The 25606-nt window shown below is 40.8% G+C and overlaps 1 protein-coding gene across 3 annotated transcripts; it reads left to right on the top strand.

The window, feature by feature from the left end:
• The first annotated feature begins 9 nt into the window (after window positions 1–9).
• On the top strand, window positions 10–25606 carry ATPSCKMT (ATP synthase c subunit lysine N-methyltransferase). Of its 3 annotated transcripts, none has more exons than XM_037799234.1 (5): window positions 10–342; window positions 5220–5569; window positions 7864–8001; window positions 9236–9286; window positions 25260–25606. In XM_037799234.1, the coding sequence occupies exons 1-5, from the start codon at window positions 282–284 to the stop codon at window positions 25464–25466; spliced, it is 807 nt and encodes a 268-aa protein (XP_037655162.1). In that variant the 5' UTR covers window positions 10–281; the 3' UTR covers window positions 25467–25606. The 3 variants fall into 3 exon arrangements, with proteins under 3 accessions (XP_037655162.1, XP_037655164.1, XP_037655163.1); XM_037799236.1 differs by having other exon boundaries at window positions 170–342; window positions 5220–5509; XM_037799235.1 differs by lacking the exon at window positions 10–342 and adding an exon at window positions 1920–2375 and having other exon boundaries at window positions 5220–5509.

The raw sequence follows: 25606 nt of genomic DNA, 5'->3' as shown, positions 1-25606 counted from the left end.
AGTCTGCGTATGCGCACTACAGTACTCGTGAGACTTATTTTCCAAGCGAGACTACTTTAACGCCAGACAGTACTTTCTGGAATCAGCTTGCGTTCGGAAACTTCTATCTCCTGGAAACTGTACTGACAGGATAAGGACGGGAACTTTTAGAACCCACAGGCCAAGAGTAGACAGAATTTAGTCATTTCTTAAATATTTTCAATTGAGTTTCTGAACAGACGGTCCCAACGACGAGTTTACTTATTTAAAGGTCCACCCCTCCCCCCCCCAGGCCCGAGACGATGGTACAATCCACTTCCGTTTTTTTAACGGCCGGAAATCTCGCGATGGAGGGAGGAGAAGGTGAGGTCTGTCGGCATGGCGGGGCCCGAAGGCTAAGGGAAGCGGGTGTGTGTATCGGCCTCGCGGCTCTGTGGGCACCGCGTGGGGCTCGCGGTCTTGTAGGACCTACCTCCTCGAGCCGGCCCGTGGGTGGGAGTGGGCAGGAGAGGGAGCAGGGGTCTGGCCGACCCCCGGGCGACTGCTCTCGGCTCGGAGTAGGCGCGCGCTGCAGACCTGCGCCCGCGCGCCTGCCCCTGCTCGTGGCTGCCCTTCTTGGTGCCCCGTCCTCGAACCGTGGGCCAGCGGTGCGTTTGCCGTCACTAGTATCTGTCTGTCGGGGACTGTTCTGAAACTCATTTAGTCCTTGATAGCGGACCTGGAGTCACCACCGCTGTCCCAGCTCTGTCATTCACTAGTTGTGTGTCTTTGGTTGGGAAAGTTACTAATTAATCTCTTTGTGCCTCAGTTTTCTCTTCTGCAAAAATGGCTGTAGTAACAGTACTATCTACTTTATAAGGCTGCTAATAGGCTTAAGGGAGAACCGTGCCTGGCCTGTTTAGGGCACTATTTTGAAAGGTTAACGAAATCCCAATCTTGCGCACATGGTTCAGTGATTTGCACAAGGTTATTCAGTTAGTGAGAGGCAAAGCTGCCCAGCCTAGCGCTAGGGTCCCTCTTTTAACGCCTGTACTGTGCTGCTTCAGAAAGGTTTTTCCTGGCCACCCCCAACTAAATATACTGCTTTCCCTAAATCCCTGTTCTGCTTTGTTTTCTTTCACAGCACCGATCACTACCCAGCATTTTATAGGCTTATATTTGTCAGGGGTCTCCAGCTTCCCTTCACCCCAACTGCTATGAGAACAGGGGCTGCTTACCCCTGTTGTATTATTCCTAACCTTTAGTAGGCACTCAAATGTTGAGTCAATGCGTATCTTACAACATTTAACCCTGGCTAGAAAGTCAAGACCTGGCTTTGTGATTGGATGGTTGGTGAACACATAACCTTCCTAATGTTTGGTTTACTTACTATCTGGACTTACAGTGATGCTCCAAGGACATTGAACTCAACCCAAGTGCTCAACAAAAATAGCCAGTGCTTACAGGTTTTATCTTAACAGAATTGCTCAGTGTGCTAGAGAGCACATGTGATATTATCCTTTGCCACTTGTGTCACAGCAAATAGTTCTTCAGTGAATCTGAACAAGTCCTATGACAAGGATTGAAAGTTTGCAGAAACAGTCTTGATTTTAGTTTTGAGTCTTCAGAGACTGGTTTTCACTGCCAAAAATCAATACTGTTTTTTTTTTTTTTCATTGACTGGAGTTAACATAGTCATATATTGGATTTATATAGTAGCTCTTTAAAAAGGTCAGGCAATGGGCATGGATCTTATTTTCTAAATACAAATCTTGGTGAAGTTCAGAGGCTTGCAGGTGTAAAAACTGAGGAAATTCAGTGATTTCATCAAGGTGCTGCTGCTGGTGTTGCCTTTCTTAAATTCAAACACTATTGTGACATTGCCCCCCAAATTTTGTCCTGGTGCATTTAAAATCAAATACACACTCAACCTGGCATTCAAAGCCCCCTACAAAACCTTCTACTTTATCGCCCACTCTGTGCCTAGGAAGGGTTTTCCCACCTTTTCCAAATGCCCTCATAACCCTGCATAAACTCTTCTCTGCCCAGACCTCACTGGTTCCATCGCTGGAATCAGTCTTTCTTCCACATCCTCCCATAGTTCCACACCATTTTGTAAACATCAGCATTTCTTGCAACCTGCCTTGTATCTATCTCAACCCATCCACCTCTTCACACTGCCTAGGCTGGGAGGCCTGAAAAGAGCAAGTCTTTATCATATTCTGGTTGGTTGGATTGAAGGGTACTTATCTACACAGGTGAAATAGAATTTGGCTTGAATGACTCCTGAATTTGTCTAGTATACTGGTTTATGCTGACCTTAAAGAAAGTATTTAGGAAGGATACAACTTCAAAAGTAGGTGAAGTTATTCCAGTTGGTCTGAACATGCCTCCGCGATATGACCGGGCAGTCATTGGTGAGTGGCCTCCAACTTCGTGGCCATCTGGGACATGCCCCTAGGGCTTTCCTTGCTGACATTGCTCAGTTTGCTTTTATTTATGCTGTGAGTGCTGCACTTTTACCTATAATACAATGCTGTCACATTATGCAGTGGTTGCTTGCTGGATTTATGGTAAAAATGATAGTACTGAGAATAATACTAGTAGCCGAGAGACATCACTTACTCTCTCGGGCCTGAGCTAAATGCTTTATATGCATTATTTGTTTAACTGTTCCAATATCCCTATGAGGAAGGCATTTCCAAATCTTGCAGGTAAGGAAACAGCTTCAGCAAAAACATACCTCATGTTACAAAACTAGTTGAGTTCTGAGACACTGGAACAGAAAAACTCAGATCCTCTTAACCACTGTTCTGTCGTTTGGAATGCCTGCCCACAGGATCATTTTATACAAAAGATGACAAATGTCCCTTGATTAAAAGAAAAATGCACAACTACTACCATAGCATGTAAGTTCCTCCATGCAGTGCCAACACATATAACTGAAAATGCTTTTAAAACTTTTGCTTTCTATCAGACACCACCCCACCTTCTTAAACTTCATCTTTATTGAACCTCCCTCATCAGGGAGTTGGTTTTCCATTAAGAAACTAGTGTTAGAATTTTAGGAGATCCCAGGAGTCCAAATGAACAAAGCCACACTGAGCAGGGGCTGCTGGTGGTTGGTCATCTGCCCTGAAGCAGTGACTCACTGCTGTGTGCCAGCTTTTGGTATGTCCTAGTGTTCAGATTATCCCTCACCAAAATTATAAGAGTACCACATGTCATAGGGGTGGTAGGCAGGCCAACCCCCCCCCCCCCCCAAGATACCCATGTCCTAATCTCTGGAACCTGTGAATGTGCTGCCTTACTTAGCCAAAGAATTTTGCAAATGTGATTAAATTAAGGATTTTGAGATGAGGTTATCCTGGATTATCTAGGTAGGCCCAGTGTAATCCCAAAGGTCCTTATGAGGAATGGGGGGAAGCAGGAAAGTCAGATAAGGAGATGGGATGATGGAAGCAGAGGTTGAAATGATGCAGGGCCACAAGCCAAGGACTGCGGGCAGCCTCTGGAAGCTGGAAAAGGCCAAGAATTGGATTCTCCCCTTGAGCCTCTGGAAGGAATGTGTACCTGCCAACCCACTTTCGGTTTCTGACTTCCTGTACTAATGAGATAATACATTGTGTTATTTTAAGCCACTAAGTTTGTGGTACTTTCTTACAGTAGTAATAGGAAACTAAAGCAATGTGCCTTTTGAATGGCTCATTAACATTAAAGCTGTGAACTATGATGTCTGCAAATGACGAGAATCTGTTATCTTCCCTCTTACTCCTATTTCCTGTGGATTCATGTGTTTTTGGTTTTACCTCCTCAGCTAGACCTTGAGCTCCCTCAGGGCAGGGACTGTCTTAGTCCCCATGGGGCTCGGCAAGCAGCCAGGTGAATGCAGATAATAGTAATAGTAATAATAATAATAATAATAATAATAATAGCTGACACGCACAGCGTGCCTCTCCTTCCCACATGGGGTAGTGCTCTAAATGCTTTATCTGCCTCCACTCTTTTCATCCTCATGATATCTTTCCTTGATAGCCCCACTTTACAGGTGAGGAAACTGAGGTTTAGAAGAGCAAAGGGGCTCAGGGTCACCTGTTAGTAAAGTGGCGGAGCTGGGATCCAAACCTGGGCTGGTTCTGGGGTCTGTGTTTTCAGCTCCTGTCTTTGTCTGCCAGGGCTTACTAGGAATCTGTCATCTCACAGTGTTGGAGGCTGGAAGTCCAAAATCACAGTGTCGGCCTGAAGGCTGTAGCATCCTGGTGGTGGCTTGCTGGCAGTCCACAACTCAGCCTCTGTCCCCATCACGTGGCCTCCTGTCTGCTATCCTCCATGTCCAGTGTTCCTTTTATAAGGACTGTAGGGCCCACCCTCATTCAGCTTGGCCTCTCCTTAACTGGTAGGATCTTTGCAGATCCCGTTTACAAATCCACAGGACCGGGGCTTCGGATCCAACATGTCTTTGTAGCAACCCTGATTCAATCAACACCACCCTGTATTGTGCTTGCAATTCCTAAATTTCAAAAGTTCCTCAAAACTTGAGATTCTATTCAAGATTGCACTTTAAAGGTTAGAACTCCAGATGTAGATTAAAGGAACCATTCGTTTCTCTGTAAACAGCAACGGGGGTTTGTTTACTTTGTTCAGTACTTGTGATAATACCGAAATGATTATTTTGTTCTTTTTGAATCTTCTTAAAAAATCTTTTTATTACCATACTTATTTAAGGTTGTTGGCAAAATCTGATTTGTATCTCCTCTGTTATTTCAAAACTATTTTTGCAACTAAATGATGGGTGCCAGGTCAATTTTGATGTGGAATCTTTTTATCCAATTTGAAGTTAGGTAAGAATTAGGCATTTTCATGCTTATTTGTTTATGAGGCTTTGTTCTGAACCATAAAAATATGGAGTTCATGTTTAAAATTTGTACTAATGGATATTGAATTCATAAATTACCAAATAGATTTGAATAAATTTTTTCTAAGAATGACTCCTAGAGACAAAAAATAAAATAAAATAAAATCAATGTTAGAAAAGATTTCAGTCTTCCATTAGTGTTGAATAATTTTATCTAAAACGCTTTAATTATATTAATGGAATTTAGAACTTATTGTGGAATTTTACATTTGCAGTTTAGTTTTTTAGCTAAATTATCCCTCTTAAAAAGCCATGAGTTTGTCAGTAAGGAGTGTAGGGAAAAAAAAATACTGTCTTGAATTTTAGATTTGGTGCCAAGTATATTTTCCACTTGATTTCATTCTAGGTTCACCCCTGGAAGCACTTAAAGAAGAAGGTCAGTCAGGATATGTTCCACCTACCTGTTTTGAAGCCAACAGTCTGAAGAAACGAAATTGGGGGCTCTTGTTTACTGGGATTGTTGGCGGGTCCCTCGTGGCCGTGTATGCTGTAGCCACACCATTTGTAACACCAGCCCTACGGAAAATCTGTTTGCCTTTTGTCCCTGCAACTCCCAAGCAGATCGAAAATGTGTTGACAATGTTGCACTGCAGAAGAGGATCCGTGGTGGACATTGGTAGTGGTGACGGACGTATCGTGAGTGACGCTGTGACATGTTTAGGGGTGGGAGCCACAATTATTGTTGAAGTCTCCGCTGTACGTTTCTTGGGAGTTGTTTGCAAAGACATGGAATCAGAGGGTTAAAACAAGTAGCCATTTAATTTTGTGTGTGTTTTGCTGAATTATCAAACTCTCCTGCATGAGTTTGGAATTTATTTTTCTTATATTTAATTTTTTCTTAAAAGAGAAAGTACTGTTTAGATATGCCAAGTAAAAAAGTATAATTAGTTGGTAACTATCAAATTGTCTGTTGAAATACTTGTCCAATAAGAGGGGGCATAATTGGAAGAAATATGTCAAGTCCTTGACTTTTCACTGTTTTACATTTTTTTCACTGCAGATGTTTGCTTCTACATTTACCTGTATTTATACATGTATAAGGAATAATTTCCCTTGGAGTAATATAGACTATAGGGAAGAGCCAGTGTATTAACCCTCATTTATCCCAAGATTAGACTTGTAACAACCTCAGCTAACTTTGACTACATTAGGGAACCTAGAAATAAAGGCACGAGGCTACAGACTGGCAAATGGATGTCACAGACTGTCCTTTCACAGGCCAGGTGGCACCGTTCTCAGGTCTCCATCTGGATGATGAGCCGAAAATGTGGATAGCAGTACGGGTGACAGAAGTGAGCGAAGACGGAACAACCCTAAAAGAAGACAGGAAAATTAGGGGTGGATAGCAATCTGGAAGCATTTAGTGTGGAGATCAGCAAAGTTGCAACTCTTCTACCCAGCCCCTGTGGACGCCCCTGAGTAATCGGGAAGACCTTAATAAGTGATCAGTGTGTGTTTTTAAGACATTTATAAGATAACTGCTCCCAAGTATGCAGTTCAGTGGGGTTAATCACATTCACAGTGTTGTGTTACCCTCACCACCATTCATTACCAGAACTTTGCCATCACCCCAAACAGAAGCCCTGCATCCATTGTGCATTAGCTCCTCATTCTCCCTACTTCCACTCCTGGCAACATGTACTCTACTTTCTGTCTCTATGAATTTGTTTATTTTAGTTTTTTCATATAAGTGAGATCATATAATACTTGTCCTTTTGTGTCTGGCTTATTTTACTCAACATGATGTCTTCAGGGTTCATCCAGTTTATTGCATATATCAGAACTTCATTCCTTTTTGAGGCTGAATAATATTCCATTTTATGTGTATACCACATTTTGTTTATCCAGTCATTGGTTTCTTCCACCTTTTGCTTTTTGTGAATAATGCTGCCAGGAACATTGGTATACAAATATCTGTCTAAATCCCTGCTTTTAATTTTTTTGGGTGTATACACCTAGAAGTAGGTTGGCTTGTTTTACTTTTGCCTGAGGTTTCAATTTTGAGTGAACAATCTTTAAGTACTAAAGAAATGATTTATAATTAATGGCAGATTCTTAATTGAAGAGTTATTTTTATTGCACATTACTACTTAATTAAGCACATTAAAACAGTTCTTCCAGGTGTATTATTTTCATTCTCTGCCGTGCCATCCCACTTATGGGGAGATATGGCACATTTTTAGCAACTTTGTCAGACTTACCCAGGGATTTGCTAATCCAGAATTAATTATGTAGTTGTGCAAAGCAAATTTTAATATCTATTCTGATACTTGAGGTGAACTGGACTTAAATGGGTTGGCCATTATCTTGTTTGCAAAGCTGTATAACTTTAGGGATACATTTATAAATGGTGTCTTGAACAAAAGAGGTGCTTTTTGGTTGGGCAGTTAGGATTATAGATCATATTCTGGTTTGCTAATGCTGCCATTATGCAAAATACCTGAAATGGATAGGCTTTTATAAAGGGGGTTTATTTGCTTACAAAGTTACAGTCCTAAGGCCATAAAAGTGTCCGAACTAAGGCATCAACAACAATAGGCTGCCTTCACTGAAGAACAGGGATGGCGTCCAGAACACCTCTGTCAGCTGGGAAGGCACGTGGCTGGCGTCTGCTCTGGGTTCTGATTTCAAAATGGCTTTCTCCTGGGATGTTTCTAAGCATCTGGGTGTGTTCTCTTAGTTTCTCCCAGGCAAACTCTGGGCTTGCAAAAGTCTGCTTTCAACGGCTGTCTCTAAAATGTCTCTCTCAGCTACAGCAGCCTGGGCCTGTGATGGCTGTTTTTAAAGGACTCCAGTAAACTAATCAAGGCCACACCTCCGTGGAAATAGTCTAATCTAAATATCCCACAAGATTGGATTAAAACATGGCTTTTGGAAGGACATAATATATCCAACTTGCACAGATCATAAATAGGAAATAGTCATATCATTTGACATATAAATTGCTGTTTTTCTTTTTCTTTTGAATAAGTACTGGCCTCTTTCCACAGGTGATAGCAGCTGCAAAGGAAGGATTTATGGCTGTTGGCTATGAATTAAACCCATGGCTGGTTTGGTACTCCAGATACCGTGCTTGGCGAGAAGGTGTACATAACTCTGCCAAATTTTATATCTCAGATTTGTGGAAGGTATGTCTAATCAGGTAATGGTACTAGAAAAATCTAACTGAAGATTTTATTATTCGTAATTAATGTGCCTGAAAATTTGAAAATGTATTAAAAGAAAAATAATTAAGATGTAAGTGAATATTTCAGCATAATGAAATGTGAACACATTTTAAATGGATAGACTTTACAGATAGATTCTCCTTTAGAGCAGGAGACTAAAATTTACTACATGAGTGGTCTTGTGAATTCCAAGAACATATTTACTAAATTAAAAAAAATTCTCATTTTTGTTTATTATGAAATGAGATTTTTATCCTATTTGGTAAATTGTAATTTTACAACTTGTAAATTGTAATTTAGGCATTAACTTGTCAGTGTCATTATTGGTAAATGTTAGACTTTTCTAGTTGTGTGTATTTAGAGAGAGAATGGGTGATAGAAAAAAAAAAAATCAGCCACCATGCTATCATTGTTACTTATTGTCCTCATGAAGTACAAGATACTTCCTAAATTTATTTGTATACTAAAAAATGCCCTGTAATTTTCCTTTAGGAATGCTCCATGAAATGCTTTTCCTTAAATAAAAATTTTCTATTGTTATATTGTCATCAGCAGAGTATAAAAATTCACTTGAATTTTGCTTGCATTGTTTTTTATCCCATCTATGTATGAACGAATGTCTCTATAGAGTAAATGAGGCTTTTATTGGGCAATAAGAATTTTGACTGGCAAAGCACTTTCCCCCCTATTTTTCAACTAAAGACCATTTTATTGTATTTTTTATGTGGTATTTTAGAAAAGAGGAGGGGATTAGAATTTGAAGGATGGCTCAACACAAAAACACAGGTGGTTCCGAAATCCCTTGCGTTCTCGGCGAGCTAGTTTGGCGTAAGGTGGAGGTAGGGAAGCATGGAACAGGATGCTCATGGCTGAGGTGCAGCTCACCTGCTGGCCGGGTCACTGGGGGACGCACTGATCCTTCCTGACAGGTGACCCTTGGGGCCTGCCCTGCATGGAGTCACTGCGGGGGCAGGATGAGATAATGGTGGGGAGGCATTTGGAAAACCATGATGGATTGAACTGATGCTAATGAAAGTGTGAACGTGGAAATCTTAAAGAGGGCCACTCTTTGTAGGGATTTGTAAAACCCACTATATGACAAAATGGGAATGTGCTGCTAATTTCTGTGAAACAAAAGTTAAGCTTAATGTTTCACGTTTAAAAATTAATCTTCAAATTATTTTCCTTCTTCCAGGTTACTTTTTCGCAGTACACAAACATTGTTATTTTTGGGGTGCCTCAGATGGTGAGTATCGTCTCTCCTGCTCTCTCTGTGTTTGGTGTTCGGTTATGTCTAAAGCACTTTTCAGCCCTAATGTGCCACGACTCCGTGATCTGCTTACCCATGTATAAAATGGCAGCATCCCAGAGATTTTGAGGGAACATTGGATTTCAGTTCATTGGTTTAATAAAATACTAGATCGCGCTTCAGGGCCTTAAAAATTTAATCATAAAAGAGATTCAGCCATAATTTTCAACGTTTGCTTCAGATAAGAATCTCAATTATCTACCTAAGCCATAGAAATTCCAGCTTGATAACTGCTTTATGAGGTACCAGTGTCTTATATAGTTCAAAATTTTCATGGTTGCTCGCTTACATCCAGCTGAAATCTCCTGGGAAAGTTAATGGGATGTTCCCTTTGAATTGATCATTCCTCCAATTTTGCAGTAAGATAATTTCAGGGCAGATGAGCGCTGACTAGTTTCAGTTTACCGCAGTTGACTGATTGGCCAAAGAACTGAGTACTGAACTTTGATTATGTACTTTCAGATGTGAAAATACCACAGCATTGTATTGAAAATGATTGTCTTTTGCCTTTCGGAAGATTGTCAGCCTTTACTGTAATTGCTGGTTTGCAGCCCATAGAAGGAAATCCCTTTTCCTTTTCCAGGGTTGTAATTATTGCCATACCAATTTTGGTGGCATTGGATGCTTGCTGAAATGTCACTTACATATAACTGACATGGTTTTTAATTTAAAAAAGGAAGAAAGTTTACTTTTTTTGTTGTTTTACTTTCTTATTCATACCTTAATTTTTATGTCAGATGTTTCCATGCTTGAGAAATTTATTCTTACTATTAGGATCTTCAGTGTAATACCACATTCTTTTATTTTAAAAGTCAAATTAGGAAAGCTTTTGCTAAATATTTTTCAAAGTGGCAGGATTCTATATATTTGTAATTCTCATTAAGATTAAAATTAAGATGAAATGGGATGTCTATATTTTTTTTTAATAGAAGTGGAAAGAGGTAGAAGGGTATCATCCCTGCTCATTTTAAGAAACTATTTGAGAATCAAAGAATTGATAGGGAAGTTTTGAAATTCCTTCTAGAATGGAATAATTAGCATTTTGGGGGAATAACTTTAATTTGAAGTCCATGCTTCTCAAAAATAGAAAGTTGATGTTTCCTGGAGTTACATGCTGTCCCGAGAGGTGGGACGAGAGATGAAGACTTGGGTGTATGGACCCACAGCCGCCTTGTCCCACGTCCCAGTAGGGGGCAGCAGCGTCCTTTGCTTCGTAGACTGTCGTCCCACTCCTGTGCTTCTCTTCGGGTTTTGAAGTCTCTTCAGCTTTTGAAACTGTCCTGTTAGAGTCTAGGAGTCCAATAGGACTGCTAATAGGAGTCTTGTTGTTTGCTTCTGTACACAGAGAACTCTCAAGGGGAACTTGTTGTGTTTCACTATTCCCAAGAGGAAGTTGATTAGGTGAAGTGCATGAGCTTATTATAAGAGAGGTGGGTGGATGAGGGGTGTAGGGGACCCAGATGGCTCTGTCTGGAAGGCCAAATTTCAGTTTGGATGGCCCCCACCTTCAGCTTTCACTAAACCCTGCTCCTGCCATCAGCTTCACGAAGCCCTGCCTTAGTGGAGAGGCATGGCCGGAGGCCCATCTGTCCTCAGTGAGGTGGCCCAGGCCCAGCCAGAGTTCTTCTGTTAAAATGCATTTCTGTTCTCTGAGCACAGTCAACATTTCAGCCTTGGCTAGCTGGCTCTGCAGAGCCAGTTGGACACAAAACATTTCCCATGGTAGCTAATGTACCTAGGTCCCCAGAGAAGTTTAGAGATAGGAAGCCCTGGTGTCAATCCTCCCCTGCTCCTGGTTATTCTCAACTGCCCTTTGCACTTGTAGCTTGAAATCTGAGGTGCCCTGACGGTTTGCTCCAGGTATATATCTAACGTAATAGGAACGAGGAACCTCATTTGGGCCTGGAAAATCCAGCACTAGGATTGTAAATATCCATAGTTAACAGTTGTACACCAAGAGCATCTTTTCAAAACGCAGAGAAGATCAGTCGTGTCCTTGTTTAAAACCCTCTGTGATTCCTTTTTTTAAAATTCAAATTTATTGAGATACATTCACATACCATACAATCATCTAAAGTGTACAATCAGTTGTTCACAGTACCATCATATAATTGTGCATTCATTACCCCAATCTATTTTTTAAACATTTTCCTTGTACCAGAAAAAGTAAAAATAAGAATAAAAAATAAAAATAAAAAAGAACACCCGAATCACCCCCCCCCACCCTATTTTTCATTTAGTCTTTGTCCCCATTCTTCTATTCATCCATCCATATACTGGATAAAGGGAGTGTGATCCACAGGGTTTTCACAATCACACTGTCACCACTTGTAATCTACATTGCTATACAATCGTCTTGAATTCAAGAGTCAAGGCTACTGGGTTGCAGTTTGATAGTTTCAGGTATTTACTTCTAGCTATTCCAATGCATTAAAACCTAAAAAGGGTTATCTATATAGTGCATAAGAATGCCCTCCAGAGTGATCTCTTGACTCCATTTAGAATCTCTCAGCCAGTGAAACTTTATTTCGTTTCATTTCGCTTCCCCCTTGTGGTCAAGATGATGTTCTCAGTCCTATGATATCAGGTCCAGATTCATCCCTAGGAGTCATATCCTGCGTTGCCAGGGAGATTTACACCCCTGGGAGTCAGATCCTGTGTAGAGGGCAGGGCAGTGAGTTCACCCTCTGAGTTGGCTTAGCTAGAGAGAAGGCCACACCTGAGCAACTAAGAGACTCTTAGGCACGATTATAAGTAGTTTAAGCCTCTCCTTTGCAGTAACGAGCTTCATAAGGGCAAGTCCCATGATAAAGGGCTTGGCACATCAAACCACGGGTCCTCAATGTTTGTGAGAACGTCAGCAACAATCCAGGTGAGGAAGCCCAACACCTCTGCATTTTCCCCCAGCTCCTCAGGGAGGCCCTCCATGTATATTTTTATTCTCTGTCCAAATTACTTTGGGGTGTGTCGCTATTTCACACTAACCTATGCAAACCTACCGGGTCTCACTTCCTATTAAAAGTTCCATGTAATTATGGTATTTGAACAAACTGTACTAGTTAAATTGTTTAGAAAATATAGATCTTGCACCAACTAAACATTTCTTCCCTTGGTCTCACATGGAATTTGAAGTTTTAAAATGCAGTCACTATTGTCCTTTACCCTTTGGCCCAATTTGCCCTAGTCCTAACCACATCTGCTTCATTCATATCTCTAGTTGAAGTCTGCACTCTTTCAGCTTTTTTAACGGTTGCTATATGTGCTAATACTGACATTCATATCTGCCGAATTCTAAGACTCTGAGTTTCAGGTGTCACACAGATACCCAAAATTCTAGGGATTGATCAGGTTATACACAAAGGGATCAGCATCTTGGAATCTGGAGATAGCCATTACAATTCAGGAATAGATGTGACTGTGTAAGAGCTTATAATCTAGGGACCATTACAATAAGCGTTCCCCTGGTAAGCTGTGCTCTAAGGTTCAGTTTTGAGTTTACACATTGTAGTTAGTCCATGTTGGTGAGGCATTATAGTGTTTGCCTTTGTTTCTGGCGTAGTTCGCTCAAAATGCTGTCTACAGGATCCGTACATCTCCTTGTGTGTCTCACAGCTTCACCCCTTGCATTTGCTCAGTATTCCATTGCATGCACACTCAACAGTTCACCATTCTGTTCCTCATTCGATGTACCCTTAGGCCACCTCCACCCATTGCAAATCATGCATACTGTCTCCATAAACACCAGTGTGCAAATGTCCATTCATGTCCCTGCTCTCAGATCCTCCAAGTATATGGCTCCTAATGAGGTTCTAGGACCTGATGGCACCTATATACTTAGTTTTGTATGGAACCACCCCACTGTCCTCCAGGAGGGCTATACCATTCTGCCTTCTAACCAACAGTAAATACGTAACATCCCTCTCTGCATGTTTTCTCCAGCACTTTTATCCTTGTTTATATTTTTCCATGTAATTTTATAGAGCTATATTCACATACCATATATTTATACACAGTGTACAATCAGTTGTTCATGGTATCATCATACAGTTGTGCATCTATCACCATAGTCAGCATTAGAACATATTGATTAGTATGAAAAAAAAAGTTTTTTTTAAATGAATAATAAAAAAGTTAATAGAAAGAAAAATAAAATATCATATAATACAATATAATAGTGGGGTCAGACAGTAACACCGCTATCAAGAATCCCATATCCCTCTTGTACACATTTAGCTTTGGTATGTTGCCTTTGTTACATTTAATGGATGCATATTACAGTATTACTGTTGGCCATAGACTCTAATCTGCTTTGATTATATTTTTTCCCCAATACCATCCCCTTTCTAATACTCTGCATAGTTGACATTCATTTGTCTTCCCACATGCAAGAACAGTTTTATATTTGTACGCTTAGTCACAATCATTGACCACTCCAGTTTTTGCTAAGTTAAACAGTCCCAGTCTTTATGTTCTGTCTTTACCTCAGGTTTCATACATGCTCCTATCCCACCTCTTTCAACTTTACTCACGGACATCTTTCTTTGTTGTAGTTACAATATTGTGCTACCATCACACAGTATTATGCTGTCTATTTCTGGATCTATACAATCAATCCTGCTGAACATTCTGTAGTCCTTCACCATCAAATGCCTGATCCCTACCCTCTTTCTATCTCCTGGTAGCCTGTGTTACCAGCTTTTAACTCTCAAAGTTTGCTCATTAATGTTAGTTCATATTAGTGAGACCATACAGTATTTGTTCTTTTGTTTCTGGCTAACTTCACTCAACAGAATGTCCTCAAGGTTCATCCAGGTTATTATATGTTCCATGTCTTTGTTCTGTCTTACAGCTGCGTAATATTCCATCATGTATATGTACCACAGTTTGTTTATCCATTCGTCCATTGATGGATATTTGGGCTGTTTCCATCCTTTGGCTATTGTGAATAATGCTGCGATAAACATTGGTTTACAAATGTCTGTTCGTGTCTTAACTTTAAGTTCCTCTGAGTATATACCAAGTAATGGAATAGCTGGGTCATATGGCAAATCTATACTTAGCTTCCTGAGGAACTGCCACACTGTCTTTCAGAGTGGTTGCACCATTCTACATTCCCACCAACAATGAATAAGTGTGCCTCTTTTTCCACATTCTCTCCAGCACTTGTAATTTTCTGTTTTTTGGATAATGTCCATTCTTGTAGGTGTGCGATGATATCTCATTGTGGTTTTGGTTTGCATTTCCCTAATAGCCAGTGAAGTTGAGGATTTCTTCGTATGTTTTTGAGTCATTTCTATTTCCTCTTCAAAAAAGTGAGTCCATATCTTGTGCCCATTTTTTAATTGAGTTGTTTCTCTTTCTGTTGAGTTGTAGGATTGCTTTCTATATTTGGGATATTAAACCCTTATCTGATATGTGGTTTCCAAATATTGTCTCCCATTGCATAGGCTGCCTTTTTACCTTTCTGACAAAGTCTATTTGTTCTTTGGTTGCTTACACTTTGGGTATAAGGTCTAGGAAACCACCTCCTATCACAAGATCTTTAAGAAATTGCCCTGCATTTTCTTCTAAGAGTCTTATGGTCTTAGTGCTAATGTTTAGGTCTTTGATCTATTTCGAGTTAATTTTTGTATAAGGTGTGAGATGGGGTCCTCTTTCATTCTTTTGGAAATGGATATCCAGTTCTCCAAACACCATTTATTGAAGAGGTTGCCTTGTCCCGGTTGCTTTGTCACAGTTGCTTTGACTTGACTGCCTTATCAAAGATCAATTGTCCGTAGATGTGAGATTCTATTTCTGAACACACAGTTCAATTCCATTGGTCGGTATATCTGTCCTTATGCCAGTACCATGCTGGTGTGAGCACTGTAGCTTTGTAATATGCTCCGAAGTCAAGTAGTGTGAGACCTCCCACTTCATTCCTCTTTCTCAAGATATTTTTGGCTGCTTGGGGCACCTGGCCCTTCCAAACAAATTTGGTTATTGGTTTTTCTATTTCTGCAAAGTAAGTTGTTGGGATTTCAATTGGTATTGCATTGAATCTATAAATCAGTTTAGGTAGAATAGACATGTTAATTATATTTAGTCTTCCAATCCATGAACATGGTGTGTTCTTCCATTTTTTAAAGTCCTGTTTGATTTCTTTTAGCAGTTTCTTATTAGGTCTTTTGTGGCCTTTGTTAAGTTTATTCCTGAATACTTGATTCTTTTGGTTGCTATTGTGAATGGAATTTTTTTCTTGATTTCTTCCTCTTGTTGCACATTACTTGTGTATAAGAACACTACAGATTTTTGTGTGTTGATCTTGTAACCTGCACTTTTCTGTATTCATTGATTAGTTCTAATAGCTTTGCTGTAGATTTTTCTGGATTTTCTACGTATAGAATCATGTCATCTGTTAACAGTGAAAGTTTTACTTCTTCCTCTCCAGTTTGGATGCCTTTTCTTTCTTTTTCTGCCTAATTGCTCTAGCTGGAACTTCCAGCACAATGTTGAATAACAAAGGTGACAGTGGGCATCCCTGTCTTGTTCCTGATCTTAGAGGGAAACCTTTCAGTCTCTCCCCATTGAGTACGATGTTAGCTGTGGGTTTTTCATATATTGGCTTTATCATATTGAGAAAATTCCCTCCTATTCCTATCCTTTGAAGTGTTGTCATCAAGAAAAGATGCTGAATTTTGTCAGATGCCTTTTCTGCATCCATTGAGATGATCATTTGCTTCTTTTCCTTTGATTTATTGATGTGGTGTACTACATTAATTGATTTTCTTGTGTTGAACCAGCCTTGCATACCTGGAATAAAGCCCACCTGGTTGTGGTGTATTAATTCTTTTATTGTGCTGCTGGATTTGATTTGTGAGTATTTTGTTGAGGATTTTTGCATCCATATTCATTAAAGAGATTGGTCTATAATTTCCTTTTTTTGTAGTTATCTTTGTCTAATTTTGGTATTTGGGTGATGTTGGCTTCAAAGAATGAGTTGGGTAGCTTTCCCTCTTCTGCAGTTTTTTTGAAGAATTTGAACAGGATTGGTACTAATTCTTTCTTGAATGCTTGGTAGAATTCACATGTGAAACCATCTGGTCCTGGGCTTTTCTTTTTTGGGAGCTTTTTGATGACTGACTCAATCTCTACTTGTGATTGGTTTGTTGAGGTCATCTGTTTCTTCTTGAGTCATTGCTGGTTGTTTATGCATCTCTGGGAAGTTGTCCATTTCATCTAAGTTGTCTAGTTTATTAGCATATATTTGCTCTTAGTATCTTCTCAGTATCTCCTTTATTTCTTCAGGGTCAGTAGTTATGTCTCTTTTCCCATTTCTGATATTTATTTATTTGCATCCTCTTTCTCTCTCTCTCTCTTTTTTTTTTTTGGTTAGTCTAGCTAGGGGTCCATCAATTTTGTTGATTTTCTCAAAGAACCAGCTTCTGGTTTTGGTGATTCTCTCTATTGTTTTCCTGTTCTCAGTTCATTTATTTCTGCTCTAATCTTTGTTATTTCTTTCCTTCTGTTTGCTTTGGGGTTAGTTTGCTGTTCTTTCTCTGGTTCCTCCAGGTGAATAGTTAATTCCTCAATTTTTGCCCTCTCTTCTCTTTTAATATAGGCATTTAGGGCAATAAATTTCCCTGTCAGCACCACTTTTGGTGCATCCCATGAGTTTTTTTTTTTTAATTCAGTTTTATTGAGATATATTCACATACCATACAGTCATCTATGGTGTACTATCAACTGTTCACAGTACCATCATATAGTTGCGCATTCATCACTGCAGTCTTTTTTTGAACATTTTCCTTATACCAGAAAGAATCAGAATAAGAATAAAAAATAAAAATAAAGAACACCCAAATCATCCCCCCATCCCACCCTATTTTCATTTTGTCTTTGTCCCCATTTTTCCCATAAGTTTTGATATGTTGTGTTTTCATGTCATTTGCCTCGAGGTGTTTACTAATTTCTCTTGTAATTTCTTCCTTTACCCACTGATTTTTTGGCAATGTGTTGTTTAGCCCCCATATATTTATGAATTTTACAATCTTCTGCCTGTTATTGATTTCCATTTCCATTCTGTTATGATCCAAGGAAGTGTTTTTTATAATATCAATATTTTAAAATTTGTTGAGACTTGCTTTGTGACCCAGCATATGGTCTATCCTAGAGAATGTGCCATGAGCGCTTGAGAAAAATGTGTATCCTGCTGTTGTGGGGTGTAGTGTTCTATAAATGTCTGTCAAGTCTGGTTCATTTATCATACAATTCAACATCTCTGTTTCCTTATTGATCCTCTGTCTGTCTGGATTTTCTGTCCATTGATGAGTGGTATATTGAAATCTCCAACTATTATTGTGGAGGTATCTACTTCTCCTTTCAGTGTTCTCAGTGTTTGCCTCATGAATTTTAGGGCATTCTGGCTTAGTGCATAAATATTTATGATTGTTATGTTTTCTTGATGAGTTGACCCTTTTATTAATATATAGTGTCCTTCTTTGTCTCTTTTAATTGTTTTGCTTTTGGAGTCTAATTTGTCTGAAATTAATATAGCTGCTCCCATTTTTTTTCTGGTTGCTGTTTGCATGAAATATCTTTTTCTATCCTTTCACTTTCAGCCTATTTTTGTCCTTGTGTCTAAAGTGAGTTTCTTGTAGACAGCATATAGATCGGTCCTGTTTTTTAATCCATTCTGCCAGTCTGTGTATTTTTATTGGGGAGTTTAATCCATTAACATTTAGTGTTGTTACTTTAAGGGCAGTACTTTCTTCTACCATTTAGTCTTTTGGATTTTATATGTCATGTCTTATTTTTTCCTCTCTCTCCTTTTACTCTTCCTGATAATCTTCATTTCTACACTCTTCTCCTGACCTCTCTCTCCTGCCCTTTCCTATCAGCCTGTAGCACTCCCTTTAGTATTTCTTGTAGTGCTGGTCTCTTATTCACAAACTCTCTCAGTGTCTGTTTGTCCGAAAATATTTTGATCTCTTCCTCATTTTTGAAGAACAGTTTTGCCGGATATAGAATTCTTGATTGGCAGTTCTTCTCTTTCAGTATCTTAAATATATCATATCACTGTTTTCGTGCCTCCATAGTTTCTGCGGAGAAATCCGTGCATAGTCTTATCAAGCTTCCCTTGTATATGATGGATTGCTTTTCTCTTGCTGCCTTCAGAATTCTCTCTTTGTCTTTGATATTGGACAATCTGATCAGTAAGTGTCTTGGAATAGGTCTTTTGGGATCTTTTCTGTTTGGGGTACTCTGTACTTCTTGAATCTGTAATTTTCTCTCTTTCATAAAGAGTTGGGAAATTTTCAGTGAATATTTCTTCTATTATTCTTTCTGCCCCCTTTCCCCTCTCTTCTCCCTCTGGCACACCCATAACACATATATTCATGCCCTTCCTTTTGTCACTCAGCTCCCTAATTCCCTGTTCATGTTTTTTTCGATTCTTTTCGTCGTCTTTTCTTTTTGTGTGTATGAATTCAAATGTCTGGTCTTCCAATTCACTGATCCTTTCTTCTTCCTGTTCAAATCTACTGTTTTATCCCTCCATTGTCTTTTTCATCTCCTCCATTATGCCCTTCATTCCTGTAAGCTCTGCCATTTAGTTTTTTCAAGTTTATGACTTCTTCTTTATGGTCATCCAGTGTCTTCCTTATATCCCTCATCTCTTTTGCTATATCTTCCCTCAGTTCATTGACTTGATTTTTGAATTGATTTAGTAGATTTGTTTGAACACCTTTAATTAGTTCTTCCTTCAGTTCACTGAATTGATTTAGCATTAGTTGCTTCAACTCCTGTATCTCAGTTGAACTATTAGTTTATTCCTTTGGCTCATCCATATTTTCATGTTTCCTAGTATGGCTCATTATCTTAAGCTGTCTGGGCATCTGACTTTCTTGATTAGTTAATTCTGGAGCTCGTTTTCATTCTTACCTAGGGTTTTCTTGTTGGTTGTCTTTGTTCTCTAATCTTTGTTCAGTTCAGCTTATTCTAGACCTCTAACTTAGGTTCTATTTAGTTAATCAGAGTTTTTCACCTCTTGTTTTTCTGTTTCTTGCCCTGCCTCTGTGTAACCTTTTGTGTGAGGGTCTCCTCAGATATGGTCAACCCCAGTCAGGTTTCCTCAGTCCAGAGAGGCCCAGGTCTCAGGAGGAGGGTATGGAGTTTCCTTGAGAATGAGACCCTCCTGTGAGGCCTTTAGACTCTGTGCTTCTCCTATGCTGTCCAGCAGGTGGCACTTGCCAGCCCACATTTCCTCCACCAGTGTAAAGAGGTATGGAGCCTTTAGTTCTCCCAGTGACCCTGACCCTGAGTGTGGCTGATGAAGTTGGTTTCTGATTTCCATCCCCTGGGATCTGAGTTCCCCAAAGGAGGGCTGCCATTTGAGCTGGACCATGCCCCCCTTTTCTTGGGGAAGTTCTGCCCCTTAAGGAATTGTCTCCCTCACTAGACTTATTGCTTTGTCTCTCAGAGCTATCTTAACTCTGCTCTTGCCGAGGCCCAAATTGCAAGTCTTTGAGGCTTTCTATAATGGGCTACTTAGAATAGTTATTAAAGAAAAAAGAGAAAAAGATAAAAGAAAAAGAAAGGCCAAGTATAAACTATTTAAAGAAGAGTGCTTTAATTCCATCCTTGCAGTTCTGATGGGCTATTGAAATGCAAAAGGCAAGGAGTTGGAGAGCAATTGAGGAGCAAACAAGAAACTAGAAAAACCAGCTTTTCCAAGAAGGACCCTGGCTTCCCTGGGTTGCCTATGTAGCCTGATTCTGTTTGAGTCCAGCCCTTCTCCATATTATGTTCACCCCCAACTCCAAAAGTCTCTGTTTTTGTTTTTGTTTTTTTGCTGTTTTTGCTAGCCCTTTCTCCTCTCCCCTGGGCTGACTGCTCCCAGATTCTCCAGTGTCTGGTCTCAGTTTATCTATGGTTGGAGTTTTTGTTTAGCACTCTGAGTTTGTTAATCAGTTCTGCAACTGGGGCCGGGTTGAGTCTCCTTCCTGGTTTCTAGCACTGATAGCCCTCCTGCCTTGGGAAACCAGCCACAAAACAGTCCACTGTGCCTGGCAGGGAGTGGCATGGGCCCCCTGGCTGCAAGAACTTACAGATTTTGCTGATCTCAGCTGCTCCACACACTTGAGACTGTTGTATGGTGTGTGTCCAAACTCAGATTTCCCTGAGGTGTCTGTTCCACACAGTCCCTGGCTATCTACCAGCTGCCCCAGAGAAGTAACTAAAACCCATGCCTCACCACTCTGCCATCTTGCCCCACCTCCCTCTGTGATTTCTTGCCCCTTTGAAGGAGAAGGCCAAAACTTTCCACATGGCCCTGAGGCCTGTCATGGGTGGCCCCGAGTCCTGGCTTGGGTGGCCTCTGCTGAACCCTAGGCCTGCCCTCTGGGCTGGCTGCGCTCCAGCTCTGCATTCCAGCTCTCTGCCCTTTTCTTGGTCCCTGGGCTTTGCTGTCTCCTCCTATCCACAGAGTCTGGGGACATGTTCCTCTCTCTGACTGCAGTGCCTCCTCACCTGGAGGCTGAGTTTGGGCACATCCCCTGCCCACTCACAGCTCCATGGAGCTGACCTGGTAGCCAGTAAGGTGAGCGTCAGCTGCCCCTAGTTTCCAGGTCTATAGTCCCCGTTCCTGTCTCCTCTAATGAGTTATTTTACCTTTCTTTGCATGGCCGCTCTGACAGTATTTGTCATGTATCCTGCTCTGCAGGCTCAGTGCTGGAGCTGGGCCTGTGCTTTTTGCCCTCTGACCTCTAACCCTAGCAGTGCCTGGCACAAGGGAGTCACCCAAACTGTTTGTTGAATGAACAGACAAATGAATGAGTGTGGCATGAATATAACCACTATTTGCACTTTTCTCAGTGGGCTACTCAATTTCATAACTTAAAAGAAAGACATTTAATTTTAATTACAAATTCTGTTATAAATTGATGAATGAAAATAACATCCTGATGTTCTGATAAAGAAAAATGATTCATGATGGAATCATTGATCCTTTCTTCATTCATTTGATAAATACCTACTAAATGCCCACCATGTAAAGGAATTTCTGATCACCTAGAATACTTTAGTGACTAAAGCAGAAAATCTTCTTTGCCTGCCCCTGGGCACTTCCATGCTAGTGGGGAGAGCAGCCATGAAATGAAATGCATGTACAGAAATACAGTACCATGGAAGGGATAAAAGCAGTGGAGCAGCAAGGGATGGTCACGGGTTATAGTTTTACATGTTAGTGGGCAGAGACAGGATTGCTGAGAAGGTGACATGGGGAGTTGAGGGCGGGAGCTGTGAGACGGTCTGGAGAAGTTACGAAGGTGTGGAGGGAGGTGTGTTGGGCTTAAGGAGCTGCAAGGAGGTGGGAGTGCCAGGAGCAGGTGAGTGAGGGCAGCGTGGCAGGGGTGAGGTCAGAGAGGGGCTAGGCGTTGAGGGGCACTGGGCCCTTGGAAGGACTTTGGCTTTTCCTCGTCTGAGTCGGGGGCCCTTGAGGGTCTGCAAAGAGGCGCCGACTGGACTTTGGAAGGACCGCACTGGCTGCTGCATGGAGACAAGAGTGAAGGGGAACAAGGGCAGAAGCCGGATACAAGTTGTGAGTTCAGACAGGTCTCCAGGGACAGATGTCGTGGCCTGGACCAGGGCACGAGTGGGAGGTAAGAAGTCGTCAGATGCTGGAGGGATTCTGAAGAGAGCATCAGCAGGATCAGCTGACGAATGTGGGTTGTGAGAGGAGTCAGAGGCAATCCGAGGTTTTAGGCCTGAGCAGCTGGAAGTTGGGAGTTGCCATCACCTGGGTAGATGGGTTGGGGGGCCGGGAGATGAGGGACTCAGTGTGGGCATTCTGGGTTTGAGATGTGTGTGAGACCTCCCATTGGTGATGCCAAGTTGGCAGCGCAAAAGAAGTCTGGGGCTCAGGAGGGAGGTCAGGCTGGGGAGGCAGAGCTGTCAGGCATCCACCCACAGATGGGGTTTCAAGCCACGAAGGGGCTGACCTCAGCCAGGGAGAGAGCACAGGTCATGGAGGGCAACGGTCCAAGGCCCAAGCCTTGGGCCCAAACATAAGGATGTCCCGGAAATGAGGGCTCATAGCTTACCAGCAAAGGACTTGGAGGGTTTGAAGTCGGAGGGGAGAAGCAAAGCCAAGAAAGTGTTTCGGGGGGAGGCAGTGATCAAGTGGTTCAAAAGCTGCTGATGGACAGGGCTAGTTGGTCTTATGCCTTTGAGGTGGTTTTCATTTAGGCTTAAAGTTTTGAAGATATCATTAGAATATGATGAGTTCATGTCACTTTCAAACCTATAATAATTATTTGAATAATTTTGAATTCCATTAGACAGACATGACACATCACTGCTTCTCTTTGTGTAGGATATCAAGAATTAGATTTGTTTCATATTTATGTGTAATTTAGTCAGTTAATTTCTCATGATTGAAATAGCTCTTTTCATTTTTAGGTTTATCTTGACAGCATATGACTGTCATTTGGAAATAAAAGAAACTGTAAAAGAGAAAAGAATAATAGTAATATGAATAAGTTTACAATGATCCTTTTTATGAACAAAATTACCATAAGAAACCTCTGATATTTTGGAAAAACACCAAAGTTCGTCTCTTTCTTTGCTGATTTAATTTTTCCCTCAAGAAACGAAACTTTTTTTTAAAATAGTCATTTTACTGGCTGTTATAATAGTAGAAATATTCCATCCATGATGGCATTTATTTTTTATCTGGGTATTGATTTTAATGAAGGATTAGAATCTTGGCTCACGCTAGTCACAGGTTGTGTAGAGGAATTTTTCCTAACCACTGTTACACGTTAGAGGTCAGGAATGAAATCTTCATAGAGAGACCATCGGTTTGTTTGTCTTGATTTAAATGGTTACTTTTAAAGGATTTTTTTCTTTTTTGGCTCAGATCTTGATTTCTACATTTCACTCCCTACTAAGAGGAACCAGAAACCTAGAAATGGCTGATCCCAGGGCTGGGGAACGATGGAAGGTACAAAGGCCTGAGTCATTGAGTTGAGCCAGGATGTAGGGGAGTGCTCTAAATAGTTGATGGGGGCATGTCAAAAGGACAGACAGACAAGCTTGAAGGGGCTCCCAGGGGCCAAATTGGGATGATTTGTGCATCAGAATAGAGAAGGACAGTGATGGATTGTAGCCCATACGGTGAAATAATCTAGGAGTTCATACTTAGAATAATAGTAAGATAGATTTTAGATAGATAGGGGAGAAGAGAAAGCTCTTCCTTCCAACCGAATGCTGATTAATACGTGAATAAGGAATGGTGGTGTTAACAGATCATTGCTTTGCAACAATCGTAGTAAAAACTGTTTCAGGCCAGAATCCCCAGTGAATCCTAGATTTAGTGGGGGACAGTCTGATCGTGGACAGAGTATTTACCTCATTGCAGAGTGTCTCCCCACAAATTACTCACTGATTTTTGAAGGAAAACTGGTCACTATGCTGTGGAGAAACCTGGTTCCACTGTAACCTGGTGGTCCATTGGCCTCACCCTCGAGGAGCAGAAGGACCTCCTGGGCGCCTGGCTGTGGAACCCTGAGGAAGTCAAGCATCTCTTACTGGACCTCCAGCCAAAGACGTACCCCCTGAATTGACTGCGTGGAGATATCAGATGAACCAAAGAGAGCCACTTGGGAGAATAACTGGCCTGTGCTCTTAAAAAAATAGTGTCATGAAAGGCAGAGGAAGGTTGAGGGGCTGTTCCAGGTTAAAGGACACCAAAGAAACGTCACAGCTAAATGCAATATGTGATCCTAGACTGGATCCTGTCCTTGGGAAAAACTGTTATAAAGGACATTAGTGGGACAGTTGACAAAATTGGAATGTTTTGGAATTATTATTTTTGGAACACAATGTTAAATTTCCTGAATTTGATAACCACCCTGTGGTTATGTAAGGAACTATTCTTTTTCTTAGAAAATACACACCGAATTATTAAGTGATAAAGAGGCCTGTGGTATGCAATCTGTTCTCAAATGCTTTAGAAAAAAATGTTCAGAGAGAGAAAGTGCAAAAATTATAAAGCAAATGTGACAAAATGCCAAAAGGGTAAAGGTATACAGGAGTTCTTCTGTTCTTGCAACTTTTCTGTAAATTTGAAATTATTTCAAAATAACAAGTTAGAAGAAGAAAGTGGAAAAAAGATATTTTTAGGATGGGAAGGTGGTGTATAGTTTTAGGGCCTGAAGATACAATTTTAAGCAGTTGTTAATTTGTTGATAAAAATACAGTGTCAATAAAACTCTTTCTTCATTGGTAGATTAGTAATAAAATGATAAAGTGATAAATCAGGATTTCACCTTTTATGAGTCAGGTTGACCCTCAAGCAATTCGTTATCAGTCTATTATGACTACATCCTTAAAAATTATGAAATACTGTAAGTATTGCCTCAAATTGGTAGAATGTACATTTTCATGGTCTAATTATACCATATTTCAACACATCTAGGAGGCCATTAATTTCAAGATGCACTATTGCCATTGAGAAAGAAAAACATGTTGTCAATTATAATTCCAGGACAGATCAACTGTAAATTTCAGAGGTGTTAAAAATGTGGAAAAATATGTCTTAGAATAGATGATCCAAGGTAGATTTAAATGTTTAAGTAGGCAAATAATTTAAAGCTGCTTCTCATTTTAATTGCTGCCACATCATTTTAGTCCAAAAACAAAAAACCTGTGGCAATACGTCTGCTGAAAGGGGCACATTTTGTAATCAATATTGTAAGGTGTTCTTATAACTGTTGCTAATGTGTCTTCAGCCTTTTAGTGGTTGTCTGTCTGATAAGGTGTTCTTATAACTGTTGCTAACGTGTCTTCAGCCTTTTAGTGGTTGTCTGTCTGATAAGGCACTTGTGCCCTGGTTCCCGCTCACCAAGACAATGGCTGTTCTCCCCCACAGATGCCGCTGCTGGAGAGGAAGCTTGAGCTCGAGCTCGTCCAGGACGCTAGGGTCATCGCTTGCCGCTTCCCCTTCCCGCACTGGATCCCTGACCACGTCGCTGGGGAGGGGGTGGACACTGTGTGGGCCTACGACGCTGGCTCGTTGAGAGGACGCAGAAGGAGAGCTGGCCCAGCGGGGCAGTCCCAGTCGGTCGCTCAAGTATGAACTTCCGAAGCGCTGGTGGGCTTTGATTTTGTAGAGACTTCCATCCATACCCTCACCAAGAGAGTTCTGTTCTCCTTGGTATGGATGAGACAGTGCTTTCCTTAATTTTGGGAGAAAGCAAATAAAAGTTAAGAAAAACA

The sequence above is a fragment of the Choloepus didactylus genome, chromosome 11 (genome assembly GCF_015220235.1).
Source record: "Choloepus didactylus isolate mChoDid1 chromosome 11, mChoDid1.pri, whole genome shotgun sequence".
NCBI lineage: Eukaryota > Metazoa > Chordata > Mammalia > Pilosa > Megalonychidae > Choloepus > Choloepus didactylus.
Note: the sequence above shows the minus strand (reverse complement) of the source record. Positions and strands in the feature narration are given on the sequence as shown.